At 39.6% G+C, this 16,247-nt stretch overlaps 1 protein-coding gene across 1 annotated transcript; it reads left to right on the top strand.

Moving 5' to 3' along the window:
* Positions 1-84: 84 nt before the first annotated feature.
* On the top strand, positions 85-13,050 carry cybrd1 (cytochrome b reductase 1). Its single transcript, XM_079821337.1, has 4 exons — positions 85-314; positions 6,760-6,968; positions 9,714-9,868; positions 10,000-13,050. The coding sequence occupies exons 1-4, from the start codon at positions 128-130 to the stop codon at positions 10,259-10,261; spliced, it is 813 nt and encodes a 270-aa protein (XP_079677463.1). The 5' UTR covers positions 85-127; the 3' UTR covers positions 10,262-13,050.
* Positions 13,051-16,247: the final 3,197 nt, after the last annotated feature.

The raw sequence follows: 16,247 nt of genomic DNA, 5'->3' as shown, positions 1-16,247 counted from the left end.
GAAGCTTCCTAGGATTTGAGACACACCCTGTTTGGGTGATAATGTTGGATAAGTCAGAAGTGACCCAGCCCCCCGTCCGACGTGTCTCGTGTCGCTGCTCTGCTGTACTTCAGTTCAGACTGCGAGGATGGAGAACTACAAGCAGTTTCTTATTTTCTTCACTCTGGCGTTGGCGGTCGGTTTTGTGTCGATTGCGTTCGTTTTAACGTGGGTTTTACATTACAAAGAGGGGCTCGGATGGGACGGAGGAGCGGCTGAGTTTAACTGGCACCCGTTGTTAATGGTGATCGGGTTTATTTTTCTTCAGGGAATCGGTAAGGAGTTTGTATGTTTACATTTCATTCAGCAACCAGAGGTTCACATTCCTCAGTCTTTAATCACTATTTAAAGTTACAGCACTGAGACTGAAGTTAGTCAAGTAGAGTGTTAACTCACAAAAAGTAAACAAAGTAGCCATTTCCTTATCTAAAAAGTTGTTACTTTTTCTCAGACGATTCTGGGACCATGGTACGGACGACCGTAATTTCTTTGAGACTCTTTTGCGTTATGTTCGACTTTATGCAACATGTTGTTTCCGCCACGAATAAAACAATTCAGAAGATAATTGCGACCTTTTAACTCACAATTCTGACCAGTGCGAGTTATAAAGTCCAATTCTGCTTTTTTTAATAGGCTATGTTTGTTTATTTATTGTTTGAATGGGGGCATTCTACCCCAATTTTTTTTTAATACTTTTTTTTTACTTTTTTTTGAGGAAAAAAAAGTATCAATTAGGGTAGAATGCCCCCTAGGGTGGAGTAAATTGCCCCCATATTTAAAAAAATAAAATTTACTTCATACATTTACAGCAAAATCTGATTAGGCTACAAGCATTTTTACCTTAAAATTACAAAGACAAGCCAAAATAACAGTAGATAAATATGAATATTTTTTCAATGAACCATGCTGAAAATCAGCCTATTTGATAAATATTGTTGGATGATGCTAACTTGAGGTCATTTTTAACTATAAAGTCCAAATATTTTTATTTATCCACCTAGTTAGATTACATTTGATGGAGAAAAAACATAACAAAAGATGTGATGTTCAGACCATGGTTACCTCATAGTGGGAAGTAATGCCCATAGACTAGGTTTGAAAAAATATATAATTCTAAAAATATGATTATATTTTAATTAAATAACATGTAGGCCTACTTCCTAACTACAGGCCTTACTATTCTCATATCATAACTGTGATGTTCTGCAAAACAACAAGCTTTAAAATGCTTAAATTTACTGCTGAAAATTAGATCACTTCCATGAAATCGGTTTCCTCTCAGGTCGCCAGGGCAAGCTTCACAGTGAATACTCCTACATTACTCTTGTCAACTTAGTCCATCGCAACAATAAAGTGGTTATTTTTGGAAAAACAGTAGGGGGCATTTTGCACACATTTATTATGCTCGATTCTGATTTTTTTATTTATTTTTTATTATTAGAAATTATATATTCTGTTCTAAGGTAATTCTGTAAATGAATGCTTTTTATTGTTTTTCGTTGTGTCGATGTTGCGCTGCACTGAAAGCATATGCTGGCACAGGAAATTTTGCCAATTTAATTGAGCAAAATGTGAAATGCAAATCCTGAATGCAGTCAGTGTGTTCGTTTCCTCTCTAGGCAGGTATTTTTTTAGGTTTATTTATCAAAATGTTCTTTTATATGTTTGTGTGATGTTCTGTATTTCGATTGCGGCTTTAAAATGTTATGAGAAAACGTTTTACGAATGTTTACCACCACATTACCTTTTATTTAAACCTAAATAAGAAAGCCATTGTCAGTTCGTCTGTCAGTTGGCAGGCAGTTTTGGTCGCTTTATTAAAAGTTGTTGCAGTGTTTAAAATAAAATAAAAATAGTTTTACCCTCCTGCTGACTACCTAGTGTTGTGTGCCCCATTCACACACACATAGATGATTCGACTATAGAAAGATTCAACAATTCTGATTCGAATGTGTAAATCCTTAGTCGGGGACACCCCTAGTCCACTGTAGTATGCTACCACTGTCAGAACGACATCTTCACCTTGCTGAATTAGACCCCAACTCATCTGTTAGTCTAGCTCAACAAGGTTCAGCCCCGTGGCGTGCTCACAAGCATCATGCATTAGCAGCGGCTGGCACACCTCCGACAAAGAAAAAACCCGCATGCTAGCACTTCGATTTGGATGCCCTTTCTACGAGTGCTTCAAATTCGCATTTCCATAGTGTAGAGTTGGTGGAGCCTGCCATGCAAGCGCCCCCTCAAGATGTTTTCTCCAGCCTGTCTGTTGCAGGCGGTTGGAGTGGCGGGTCTGGACATTCATCAGGAGTTGGGCCATCCTCTCCGAATGACACATTGTCTGTTCTACAGATGGTGGTGGCGGTTTTGGGCCTTGATGAATCACTGGCTCAGCCTATTCAGACCAGTGTGTTTTTCAGATGCAAATGTGTTTATGATGCCACCGTGTAAGGACTTTGTAACAATTCTCCAGTGCACTTACAGGTTCCAATGTGCCTAGAAGGAGGTCAAAGACAGCCCGTACTCTAGCTTTAATGGCGGAGGCTGATTCTATTGGAGTAGGGCGAGATCGAACAGCCAGTAGCAGCTTTGGTGGTATCTCCTGATGAAGCACTAAGAGGCAATGTACTCTGCCCAAGTGCACAATTATCCCTTTTCCACCGAGGCAGTGCTGGGGATGGTTCGGAGCCAGAGCCTAGTTTCAAATCGGTTCTTTGTCTTTCCACACCCAAAGCACCATCTCCGAACCAGGAAAAGTGGTTCTTAAGTAGCACCAAAACATTGCTGGTCTAGAAGTTCAGCCAACTCAGAGTATGTTAACCGTGAACACACAAGACATTCTCAACAGAGCAACGGATCGATGATTCACCATGGAAACAGATGCTAAGAAAAAGCGTGCCATTCTACTTCCTCCTCTTCTTAATGGCGATTTACATAACCTACTTAGTGCACATCGCCACCTATTTGGTGGTTGTGCAATCATCTTTTCGTTTAATAAGTAATCTTAAAAAAATATCTATTGTTTGTTTGATGCTAATTAATTGAATGCATATCCATGTGTGAGCTCACATTAAATGTATATATTAAATATATTTTAATTGAATACCTAAACTTACATTGAACATTTAAACTTATTTTTTATTTATTTTTTATTCTAATTCTTTAGAATTTATATATACTATTGTATATTATTAGCCTGGCGTGGCCATACTCAATTCTAGTCAGAATATGAGTCTGGTACCGCTCCATTGAGCTTTGATTATGGGGCGTGTTTCAACCGAGCCAGGAAAGACCTCAATTGGATAGACCCACAACCAATCAGAGCAACGGAGCGACGCGTAACGTTAGTTGTCAAATGTCAACAGAACTCAACTGCACTGTGTTGCCAAGTCCGTGTTTTTCTCCATGTCCGCGGGTTGAAGCGACCCCAATTATGTGATTATATAAACCCAGGAATGCGAATTTTAGCAGGCAACCTTGCCAAAATAACATTTTGCCAACCAAACGCCATTTTTTTTCCAGAGAACACCCCGGAAAGTTATTGTTTTGGGCTATAGTTTTGAGTAGCAATTGTGCGCGACATTGCAACAACACTTGGAAACCCTGTCTGCACGCACGCTGGATTAAGTAACGTTACAAGAAAAATATGAGTGTAAACGATCTTTGCCAGTAATACAATAATTTAAGGATACACAAAGTACTTACCAACACGATCATCGTTTCTGAGAGAAATAGTGAAGGTGAATGCATATACGAACAAGTTCTCCATTTAGGATAAGAGCAAATTCAACCCAAGAGCCTTCGATGACGTGGATGATTACGTTACTGTTGCTCATCTGTCCATCATCATCTAAAGCCCGCCCTGACAATTTCATTGGTCCGAACAGTTTCTGTTCGGGCATAATTACTCCTCTATGGAGCGAGTCCAGACCGAATTGCCCGAGCAAAAAAAATTGTGGGCGGGGCTAAATTCGGCTGGCATCCAGGCTAGTATATTATATAACTGAAACAAATTTGGTTATATTAATAATTATATTAATATTTTAATTATATAAAACATATCTGACATCTGTATGTCAGGTTATGCTCAGAGAGTGAGTTGCCATGGTTACTTGCATTCCCTGAAAGTTACCTCTGTTTTTGGAACTGAAAGTGGAGGTTATCTGCTAACTTACTCTTAAACATACCCAGGTATGCCACATAACCTGCTTTCTGGAAAACCCCCCAGGGTTCAAACATGATTGCTGCACTCGTGCTGTATCATCTGCTGGATTGTCAGGATCATGTTTATAACACCGATCTCAAACACACACTTGAAGAAATCATGAATGGGATGGTCGGGTTAAATGATCTCGGGTACGGGCCGGGTTCGGGCTTCAGTTTAAAGCCTGTGCAGACCTCTAGTTGGTATGTGTCATTCCCTAGTGCTTAGCACCGCCTCTGGTGGTCAGTTACGTATGTAACTGTGGTTCTGTGAGTTCTGAACGAGTTCTTTTGTCATTCGGAAAGCCTCAGAATGCGTTCTCGCGCAGGGCCCGAGCTACTGTGTATTATATCCTCGCAGCTCGGTCGGTGATGTGACTTTGTTGTTATATTCTCTCGATCTGTCTGGCTGGCGCTGCAATAATCCACTAGTGCTAAGCACCACCTCTGGTCAGGGACGGATTGACAATCTGTGCGTTCTGGAAAAGTCCAGAACGGCCGTCCAACCGAGGGCCGTCACCCGGCCGTCGGCAAAAAAAAAAAAAAAGAGAAAGAAAAGAGTCTAATAATGCAATATGAACAGCCAACAGCAGGGGCACTAATACAATCACTTATATGCTGCTTTGCGCAAAAAAAAAAACCTGAGAAAGAAGAGTCGGCCTACTAGTAGCCAGTTTGTGATTGGTCCCCGGATTTCCAGAATTGGCACGGGCGTCACGGCTCGGTGCATGAATTTACACGGAGAATACACGATATAAAAATAAATAAAACTTGCGCGAAAATTAATGTAATGCGGAGAACTACTGTTAGAGAGAGACGTGTGTGTGAGTGAGTGAGAGGGAGAGAGGGAGAGAGAGAGAGGGATGAGGCCCGGACGCGATGCCGCGATCGAACAGTGGAAACATAAAAACAATACATACTCCGTCATTTTGTTCATACAGGACATCATTCAAACTGCAAAGTGTTTGCTTATATTTGTGTACACTCGCAATAAAACAAAACATTGTGCTTTTGTCAAACTGTAACCTACAACTGTGATCTAACCAAAATATCTCTCTCTCTCACTCACTCACTCACTCACTCACTCACTCACTCACTCACTCACTCACACACACACACACACACACACACACACACACACACACACACACACACACACACACACACACACACACACACACTTTAAAAGCAAAAAATATGTATCCAAACTCATTTAAAAACAGTCTGTGGGTGTCATCTTTTGGACATTCATCATCGTATTGCATTGGTTTTCATTTCTTTCATTCACGTTGTTGTATATGAGAGGTTGTAGTGAGCTCACATTTTCTGGTGGAATGAAGACTAAGGTATTGAATTAAATGGGAAAACATCAGGCATACATTGCTACCACTCTAAACGTGCTAACATACAAGGAAGGGGGCTAAATAATTGACTACGTTTTTGTTTAACCAAAAAATCCTAGCTTGCACTTTCTGTCTTCATCAGAGTGCAGTTTTTCCTTGTCTTTCATATTTGTGTTTATTATTGTGGAATTGGCAAAGACATGGTGGTTGTTTGTGAAAGCTTCACTGACAAAATTAATAGGGCCTAGCCATAGGTTTTGAGATGTCACTTGTTGTGAATACCTTGTCTGATAGTCTGACAGTATTGTGGCATAGTACATCCTTGCTAGTTTCTGTTGCGCACGGCTAGGGGCGAATGGCCGGATGATGGGCCTATTTGGGAGAAAGTCCAGGGCTGTTTTTTAGCCCCAGTCCGTCCCTGCCTCTGGTGGTCATCTGGAATTCACAGAGCCACAGTTACAAACCTTACTAGCGTTTTACTATGACTTCTGATTTGTTATGTTGCCTGAATCATAATCATGCACTGTTTGTTCGTTGGCCAGAGGAGAACTGGCACCCCGACTGAGCCTGGTTTCTCTCAAGTCTTTTTTTTCCATTCTGTCACCTGATGGGGTTTTGGTTCCTTGCCAGCGTTGCCTCTTTTACCTTTGGCTTTTGGCTTGCTCAGTTGGGGACACAACATGTTCAACTATATTACTGATCCGCTCGCATTGACACTGTATGAGAACTGAACTGAGCTGGACGATGACATCAGCGTTTTCTCCAGAGCTGCTGTGCAGCTGAATCAAATTCTGTTGCATTATTTTCCTGTTTAACACTGTGAAGCTGCTTTGAATCAATCTGCATTGTAAAAACCGCTATATGAATAAAGGTGACTTGACTTGGTGGAAACAAGCTTCCATTGCTATGTATGTGGTGAAAAGAAGGGGCAAAAATAATTAGACTTTTAGAACACCATTTGAAGTTAAGGATTTCAGTAGCCTATGTCTCAAAACATACTGAACTGCCTACCTACAGCAGGGACGTAACAACAGTCACTGTTGCCTATTCTAATTTGAAGGAATGTAATTAATCAGTTGACTGTATTTATAACTATGCCCATGATTTTGGGTATCATCTTAATTAAAAAGTAGTATTCATACCAAAAGCTCACTTGTTTCTCCTTGTCTTTCTCCAGCAATTGTTGTGTACAGGCTGCCATGGACCTGGAGGTGCAGCAAGCAGATGATGAAGTTAATCCACGCAGGGCTGCATGTCCTCGCCTTCATCTTAGCTGTCATATCTGTGGTGGCTGTGTTTGATTTCCACAATGCAAAGAATATTCCCAATATGTACAGCCTGCACAGCTGGGTCGGCCTGGCGGCTGTCATACTCTACCCAACACAGGTATGGTTCACACACACACTCGTACATCTTCTGTTTCTGTTTTGTTAATATTAGAACAACTGTATATTGTAAAAAAGGGGCGCATCAAGAGGAGATTGCATTATTCCACTCAGACGGCAATTTTATTATCCTACACCTTTGCAGCATCCAGTCCACTTCCAGTCCACTTCCATGGAAAACAGTCATAATTACACAATTTAGTTTCATTTAAACAAATGTCCACCCTTTTTTCACTCATTTTCCACTAGGGCTGTCAAAATTGCTCAAAAATGACGTTTGAATATTCCCTCTAAAAAAAGCACGAATATTCGAACTATTCGACCATCTGGTTGCGCATTTTATCAATGACGCGCATTACGTCAATAACAGGACAAATGAATTCAAAGAGACATAACTACTTATATAGGTAGTCTATTTAAGTTTAAACATATTTGACAACGTATTACCTACACAAAAACAAGTAAATCAACTAATGGCTAAAGACCGCAGACCTCTCTCTCTCGCCCTCACCCTCTCTGCTCATAACGGGTTAAATGAACAAACACATTTTGAGAGCTGATCAAGAGTTTTGTGCAACCAATTTAAGGTCGCGACTCTTGTCCCAAATATAGCAGGCCTCATTCAGTGATTGAAACAAATATTAATATAAGTTTTACAGCATATTATTGAACGCTCCGAGCGAGCTGTGCTGTGGTAAACATGGAACTTTTCCTTGACATGAAACGGTAAATAATCAAACCAGTGGAAGCAGTGCATTTATCTTTATTCATGCAATATCTATTCAGTCAGTACCTCGGTTCCATTGCTTGACAGAACTCCCTGAAGCCGCCCCATCCACGACACTGATCGCTCTCATGTCCTTACAAATGAACAAAATTAATTTCTCCGTTATGGCCTCTTGTCGTGTTGCAGACAGAGAAGCTTGTGGCGGGCGATGCAAAGTAAGGCTGGTCCAGTTTGCACATACAAATTGGTTGCTTATATTTACAAAACGAGCCTACAAAAGCATAAAAAAGCCCGTTTAATAAAGAAATGTTCACGAAACTAAGTGAAAACTCACTAAAGTGTTTAGTGAAATTAGGAAACATTTAGATATCATAAATTGAGTTGTATAAGTTAATGTTACATTTCTACATACATTTTGTTCTCATGTCACAAGTAATATCAAGGTTTATTTTGATCTGTTTTACATGATTCTTTTGTAGTGTGGTTTTCGGTGAAGTGTACTAAAATAAATATCGTCACCTGTGTACATTAGCCCACTTCTTCTCAACGCTTTTCCTGATAGTTTATAGAACAATTACTCCGAGTCGCCATCTGTCGTTTCAAAGAAAAGCACAATGGAGAGCGCGTCAAGTATAAACACCTCGTCCGTTTGGGGAGGAGCGCGCACAGTCAGCGGAGGCTCGCGCTGCGGAGACAGGCCAAAGTACACAAGGCTTCAGGCGCGCTAGTGCGCCCACTCGCAAAGCAGACAGCCACGCCTCTACTACCGCGGGTGTTTTTTTCCCCACATTTTATTATTTATTTGAATATTAATTTTCACCTTCGAAATTCGTTTTTTAAAAACTATTCGAATATATATTCGAATTTAGAATATTCGTTGACTGCCCTATTTTCCACCCTCTCTCTGGCTAGTAAAATCAAATGATACAGGCTGGCTTTGCTACAGTATCTTCGAGACTTTAAAGGGCTAGTTCACCCAAAAATTAAAATTCTGTCAATAATTACTTACCCTCATGTCGTTCGACACCCGTAAGACCTCCGTTCATCTTCGGAACACAAATGAAGATATTTTAGATGAAATCCGATGGCTCTGAAAGGCCTCCATTGGCACAATGCACTGTGCACTCTCAAGACCCTTAAAAGGTACTAAAGACGTCGTTACAAAGTCCATCTCACTACAGTGGTTCTACAATAATAGAGTGACAAGAAGTTTTTGTGCGCAAAAAAAAACTAAATAACGACTTATATAGTGATGACCGATTTCAAAACACAGCATCATGAAGCTTCGAAGTGTTATGAATCAGCGAGTCGAATCATGACTCGGATCGCGTGTCAAACCGCCAAACTGCTGAAATCACGTGACTTTGGCGATCCAAGCTGCTGAATCGAGCTTCATGATGCTGTGATGCCATTTTGAAATCAGTTTTTTTTGCACACAAAAAACTATTCTCGTTGCTAATGCAGTGCGGTGAATTATTATAGCTCTTTATTGTCTATTTAGGGTAATTTAATACTTTAAATAACATGGGTTATCTTAATATGTGATTAATGACATTGTATTATAATATTACACCACCCAAATATGTATTTATTGCCTTCGAATTACCGTTGTCATTGCAGGCTGATTTAGCTATAGTCACCAAAAAGTGATTAGTGTAGCTTGCTTAAAATAGCATAAAACAACAGGACAAAAACATAGTTGATGACTAAAAATAATAATTTCATGACTCCAGACATTACTTTTGTGAAGACAATGGCATAATACAGTGACGTAATAAAGTTTTTTAGCCATATTAAAACAGTACAGTAATCATGTGCATGGGTAAATTTGACCCGCTGGTGGTTTTAGGGATACTGTTATTTTAGGGATAGTGTTAAAGGGTTAAATAGAAACTCAGTTGTTTTCTAATCGCTTAGCAATGTATCAATATTTTATATATACAGTTGATTTAATCTTTGTAACATTTATGTTGTCAGAGCCCTCTAAGGTGTGATGTGTTCTTCTCTCTCATGATTTAGATAGTGATGGGCATCGCCGTCTATCTGATACCTGCAACTCCAGTGTACGTGCGTGCAGCTCTAATGCCTGTGCACGTCTACAGTGGCTTGTTCATCTTCACCAGTGTAATTGCCACAGCTCTCATGGGCTTCACTGAGAAGCTCATCTTTGGCCTGTAAGTACAGCTTCAGACACAACACAAACCATACAAATGCAAATGCATATTGTGTCATGTGCGCTTTGAAAGACGAGGCAAATTTGCATTTAGTAGTGGTGTTTCTAAGTGTTGTTTGGAATGTCTTACAGGAAAAGCCCAGCTTATAAAGACTCTCCTCCAGAAGCCATTTTAGTAAACGTTCTTGGGCTGCTCGTTGCTGCTTTTGGTGGTCTTGTTCTCTGGATCGCAACTCGCCCCTCTTGGAAGAGGCCAAGAGAAGAAAGCGCACAAACTGTGAGCAATAACAGCACAAACCCAGAGGACATTAAAGCGGGCACTGCCGTGAGCACAAGATCCCTCATGGACCTCGAGGCACGCAGACGCAACGGAAAAGCAGAGGAGTCTGGATGAAACCGCTTTTCTAAAGGAAGAGTTCAGAAACAAGTTTGGAAGGTTAAAAGGGTAGTTCGCCCAAAATAATGACTCGCCCTCATCATGCTGTTCCAATCCTGTATGGATTTTCTTTTGTTTGATGTTTTGGTTGCCACTGACTTTTGTTGTATGGACTAAAAACAAAAAACACAGAGACATTTTTCAAAATGTAACCCTGGAGCACAAACCAGTCATAAGTTGCACGGGTATATTTGTGGCAATAGCCAACAGTACATTGTATGGGTCAAAATTATTAATTTTTCTTTAAGGTGCACTATGTAAAACATTTTCAGTAAAATGTCCAAAAACCACTAGGCCAGTGTTATATATTTTGTTCAGTTGAGTACTTACAATATCCCAAATGTGTCCAACTATTTGTAAATCGTGAGAAAATTGCTATTTTAACCAAGGAACCGGGACATGTGAGGGAGTCGCCTGTCAATTGCATTATATCTGCGTTACCCTCGGTTTCTGGTTTTATTTTGCAGAAACGTTTTACTCTCACTGCAGTGTGAACAAGTGTCATAGCAGCCGCCGAGCGAACGAGTAACGTCATAACATCATTTTCAACACACTCAGACGTATCTAATATGATAAACAGAGCTGCGTTACCTCATACTCATGACCGGAAAACCGGAAGAGGTTCCGGCGACTGTGTCATAATAAAAGTCCTGCTGCTCGCGAGGCGTGTGTTCCGCTCTTCTTATTAACAATCGCTCCTGCGGCCTTGCTCAGCTCCACAACACTCAGTCCTGCTCTGCTTCTTTTCCACCGGCTGTGAGCTGAACACCACATGTCCCAAGATTCTGCACTCAAACTTGGCATCATCAAACTACGCCTTTGTTTTGAATAGGCGACCTCTAGTGGACGGAACAGTTACATAGTGCAGCTTTAATGCCAAAAATTAGGATATTAAGTAAAGATCATGTTCCATGAAGATATTTTGTAAATTTTCTATCGTAAATACATAGAAAATGTATTATTATTAGCAGTGTTGGGGGTAGCGCATTACAAGTAACTTGAGTTATGTAATCAGATTACTTTTTCAAGTAACTACTAGTAAAGTAACGCATTACTTTTCAAATGTACAACAAAATATCTGAGTTACTTTTTCACATTTATTTGACTGACAGCTCTCCTGTCCCCATGTTGAGAAAAATCGAGAGTTAGTGCAGAGGCGTTGTGTGTAAACATGATGGTTATTGTAGCATTATTCATCTCACTTGCATAATAAAAATAGCCTGGTCCTACCAGACTCTCGTACATTTCATTTATACAGAGAGTCTGGCCACTCTCCATTGACAAGCGTTCACTTCCTTGAAGGCGGGAACTCTGTTGAAGTTTAAAACTATTGGATCTGCCCAGAGCCACTCTGGATCTGCCATAACCAATCGCTAACGTTTGGTCGTGACATATGTCATCTCAAACTAGCGCACAACATCAACGTCATCGCTCTCAGCCACTCCTTCTGTTCGCTGATTGGAGTGGTTCAAATTACATCAATACTCCTCAAAATGAATAAAATCAGTCAAATGCAAAATCAGAGTACTATGCAAACCTCCAATAATTAAATGTTAAATAAAACAAATATTTGTATGCATTTAAACTACCTTTATTGACCAATGTCTTGCTGCTGACCTTTGATGATTCAGTTAAACCATGAGCAAAAATGTTTTTTGTTTTTATTGGTAAAATCTTTTTCTCCTGCTTCCTATTCTTCCATTATCCAGAATCATGGCAGCAGAGCTGCGCCCTCTACTGTTCATGCGTGAATTAGCATTTTACTTCAGCCTGAGGCTTATTATTTCAATTTTGGTATGAAGAGGTCTTTACAGAACTTTTTTGTTATAAAAGAAAAAAACCCAAAAAACAAGCCCAGGCCAGGTGAGAAAAAGTAACACAATGCATTACTTTTCTTAAAAAGTAACTAAGTAACTCAATTAGTTACTTTTTAAGGGAGTAACGCAATATTGTAATGCATTACTTTTTAAAGTAACTTTCCCCAACACTGATTATTAGCAATGTGTTGCTAAGGACTTCATTTGGACAACTTTAAAAGGTGGTTTTCTCAATATTTACATTTTTTTGCACTCTCAGATTCCAGATTTTCAAACAGTAGGCTATTAGTGAAATTGCCTTTCCGAAGATGTATAAATCTCAATTTCAAAGAAATTACCCGTATGACTTTTTTGTGGTCCAGAGTCAGAAATGTCTTAATTATTGGGTGAACTATCCCTTTAATATAATCTCAAAAGCAAAATATCTTTCCAAACATTTTAAAAGTTTATTCAGAAGAGCTTCAGACCACAGGTACCAATGCTGAAATCTCGCTGATGAGGGCATTTTAAACTGACATCTCTTATCTGTGCTGTGTATAAAAAACATAGAGATGCATGTACCGTCTCTCCCTGCTGCTTTTAAAGATTTGTATTTTTAGATATTTTCAAGTATTTGCACTATATTAACATTCATTACACCGTATATATTAAGTTCAATAACATTATACTGCATTATTACAGTCATTAGTGTTTATATTACTCCTGATTGGCCCATTTGTTTATTTTAGATGTATAAGATTGTGCTCTAAATGTTTTAAGATCGTAATATGCTATTGGAATGTACATAAAAACAAGTAAAACTTACAATAACATTTCTGTATAATTGTTGGGACACATCAAAACCAATATTTGTATTTTTTTATTACCAAAGTTATAATTTGATGTATGAAATCTGTATGAAACACTCAAAATCATTAAATATTTTAGCATATTTGTGGTCTTTTTTCCCCTTAAATGAAAATATGAGTGAAACTTCAAACAATAAAATCCTGCCTATTTAGGAAGCCAAAAGCATGGTTGGATGAGTGACCAAGTAATCATCAGGGGCCGTATTCACAAAGCGTTTTATCTCACCACTATAGAGTTCTCCTAAATGGCAGTAAAATTTCTTAGTTAAAGGATTAGTTCACTTTAAAATGAAAATTTCCTGATAATTTACTCACCCCCATCTCATCCAAGATCTTTCTTCAGTCGAAAAGAAATTAAGTTTTTGAGGAAAACATACCAGGATTTTTCTCCACACAATGGACTTCCATGGCAACCAAAATGTTGAAGGTCCAAATCAATGCAGTTTCAAAGGGAAGGCTTCAGAGGCTCTGCACGATCCTAGACGAGGAATAGGGTCTTATCTAGCGAAAACATTGGTCATTTTCAAGAAAAAATAAACATATACTTTTTAACGTAAATTGCTCATCTTGCGCTGCTCTGCGACGCACCACGGATTGCGCAGTCACGCCAGAAAGGTCACGCTAGAAAATGACACATGGTTTGGCTAGATAAGACCCTACCGTCTGGGATCGTGCAGAGCCTCTGAAGCCCTTCAAAATGGCATTGATTTGGACCGTCAACATTTTGGTAGCCCACGGCATATGAAATATAAAATTTTTATGGAAAAAAAAAACACTTTAATGCTGATCACAGTTAAATATGAGTTGTTTCTGGGTATTGATCTAGGTGTTAGAGGCAGAATTCTGCCTTTTTTTTTTTTGCAGTATAAAAAATGTATATTACATACATTTTGAAAGTCAGTGTAATAACCATATTCTTCCAGCAGAGGCCCCATAGAGATCCATTCATTTTTCTGGATGGCCAACTGCTCTTATAACAGCTTTTGTGATGAATAGTTTGTGAAAATATATATACTTAAACATTGTAAAAAAAACATTTAATCAGTATTTTTGTCAAAGTTTAGAATTAGTGTTGTTGTTTTCTTTTAGTGGCAATTATATCTCTATATTGTAGTCACACCTCTGTCTCTCTGAGTGTGACTTATTAAAACTTAACTCATACAGACCCCAAAAGACCACACGATGTTACGTTGTAAGAGACCACTACAAACGATTCAATGCGTGAGTGAACTGTCCAAATGAATCTGAACTGAATCGCGAACAAGTTTAGACCAATGCTGCCTTCATGTGTTATCGGAATCAATGTAGTGCATATTTACATATACGAGTAATCATTTGAAGCGTATTGTATGTTTAATAAACAGCGAAAATAACCTGCGTTTGATCGAAACAGAATCGTCAGAAAGCGGGCTATCTGGATAGCATCTTAAATGTTTGGTTGTCAGTGCCAGTGACTATATCATTTTGGTTTTAAGGCATGAATAAACCTGGTGTCCTCCATGATTCCTGTTCATCCCGACAACAAGTCCTTGAATGCAACAAGCTCGTAATTACGACTTCAGAAGTGGGAAGTAGGGAATTTCCGATCACACGTGAAGGCAGCACTTTAGAGGCTGGAACGAAATTGTTGAATGAAGTCGTTATTTTTGTTTGTTTTTGCGCACAAAAAGTATTCTCTCCGTTTCATAAAATTAAGGTTGAACCACTGGAGTCATATGGACTATTTTAACGATGTCTTTACTTCCTGGGTAGGTTGACAAAATTTTGATTACCGAAAACCAGGACACTCGGCCCGGCAATGAGCTACTCAAATGATACTCAAAGTTTACTCAAAGATTCCTTATTATGCTGCCTTCACGTGCTATCGTAATTATTGTAAATACGAGTTTCCGGGGTAAAAAAGTGCACATGAACGCCCTCTGATGTCGTGTTTACCACTGGGAAGTTCGGAAATAATTTTGATACCCCAATTCCCGAGATGGGCGTGTCATAAACTTTAAACGTGCAGGCGGGGAGAACAACTATGGCAGGTGTGGTTTTATTAGTTTTTTCCCCCCAAAACAGCTTGATCATCTTGTCTTGACATTAATGTAGTGCATATTTACATACGAGTAATCATTTGAAGCACATACACTCACCTAAAGGATTATTAGGAACACCTGTTCAATTTCTCATTAATGCAATTATCTAATCAACCAATCACATGGCAGTTGCTTCAATGCATTTAGGGGTGTGGTCCTGGTCAAGACAATCTCCTGAACTCCAAACTGAATGTCAGAATGGGAAAGAAAGGTGATTTAAGCAATTTTGAGCGTGGCATGGTTGTTGGTGCCAGACGGGCCGGTCTGAGTATTTCACAATCTGCTCAGTTACTGGATTTTCACGCACAACCATTTCTAGGATTTACAAAGAATGGTGTGAAAAGGGAAAAACATCCAGTATGCGGCAGTCCTGTGGGCGAAAATGCCTTGTTGATGCTAGAGGTCAGAGGAGAATGGGCCGACTGATTCAAGCTGATAGAAGAGCAACTTTGACTGAAATAACCACTCATTACAACTGAGGTATGCAGCAAAGCATTTGTGAAGCCACAACACACACAACCTTGAGGCGGATGGGCTACAACAGCAGAAGACCCCACCGGGGACCACTCATCTCCACTACAAATAGGAAAAAGAGGCTAATATTTGCACAAGCTCACCAAAATTGGACAGTTGAAGACTGGAAAAATGTTGCCTGGTCTGATGAGTCTCGATTTCTGTTGAGACATTCAAATGGTAGAGTCAGAATTTGGCGTAAACAGAATGAGAACATGAATCCATCATGCCTTGTTACCACTGTGCAGGCTGGTGGTGGTGGTGTAATGGTGTGGGGGATGTTTTCTAGGCACACTTTAAGCCCCTTAGTGCCAATTGGACATCATTTAAATGCCACGGCCTACCTGAGCATTGTTTCTGACCATGTCCATCCCTTTATGACCACCATGTCCCCATCCTCTGATGGCTACTTCCAGCAGGATAATGCACCATGTCACAAAGCTCCAATCATTTCAAATTGGTTTCTTGAACATGACAATGAGTTCACTGAACTAAAATGGCCCCCACAGTCACCAGATCTCAACCCAATAGAGCATCTTTGGGATGTGGTGGAACGGGAGCTTCGTGCCCTGGATGTGCATCCCACAAATCTCCATCAGCGGCAAGATGCTATCCTATCAATATGAGCCAACATTTCTAAAGAATGCTTTTAGCACCTTGTTGAATCAGTTCCACGTGGAATTAA

The sequence above is a fragment of the Gobio gobio genome, assembly GCF_949357685.1.
Source record: "Gobio gobio genome assembly, chromosome: 7".
In the NCBI taxonomy this organism is placed as follows: domain Eukaryota; kingdom Metazoa; phylum Chordata; class Actinopteri; order Cypriniformes; family Gobionidae; genus Gobio; species Gobio gobio.
The sequence above is the reverse complement of the archived record's forward strand: the minus strand, read 5'-3'. Positions and strand labels throughout refer to the sequence as shown.

What these genes read in the sequence shown, in the direction of transcription:
- cybrd1 (XM_079821337.1), top strand. Translation starts at nt 128, where the DNA reads ATGGAGAACTACAAGCAGTTTCTTATTTTCTTCACTCTGGCGTTGGCG. An exon ending in TATTTTTCTTCAGGGAATCG is followed by an intron (nt 315 to 6,759) that starts GTAAGGAGTTTG and finishes GTCTTTCTCCAG; the next exon opens with CAATTGTTGTGTACAGGCTG. An exon ending in GAGAAGCTCATCTTTGGCCT is followed by an intron (nt 9,869 to 9,999) that starts GTAAGTACAGCT and finishes AATGTCTTACAG; the next exon opens with GAAAAGCCCAGCTTATAAAG.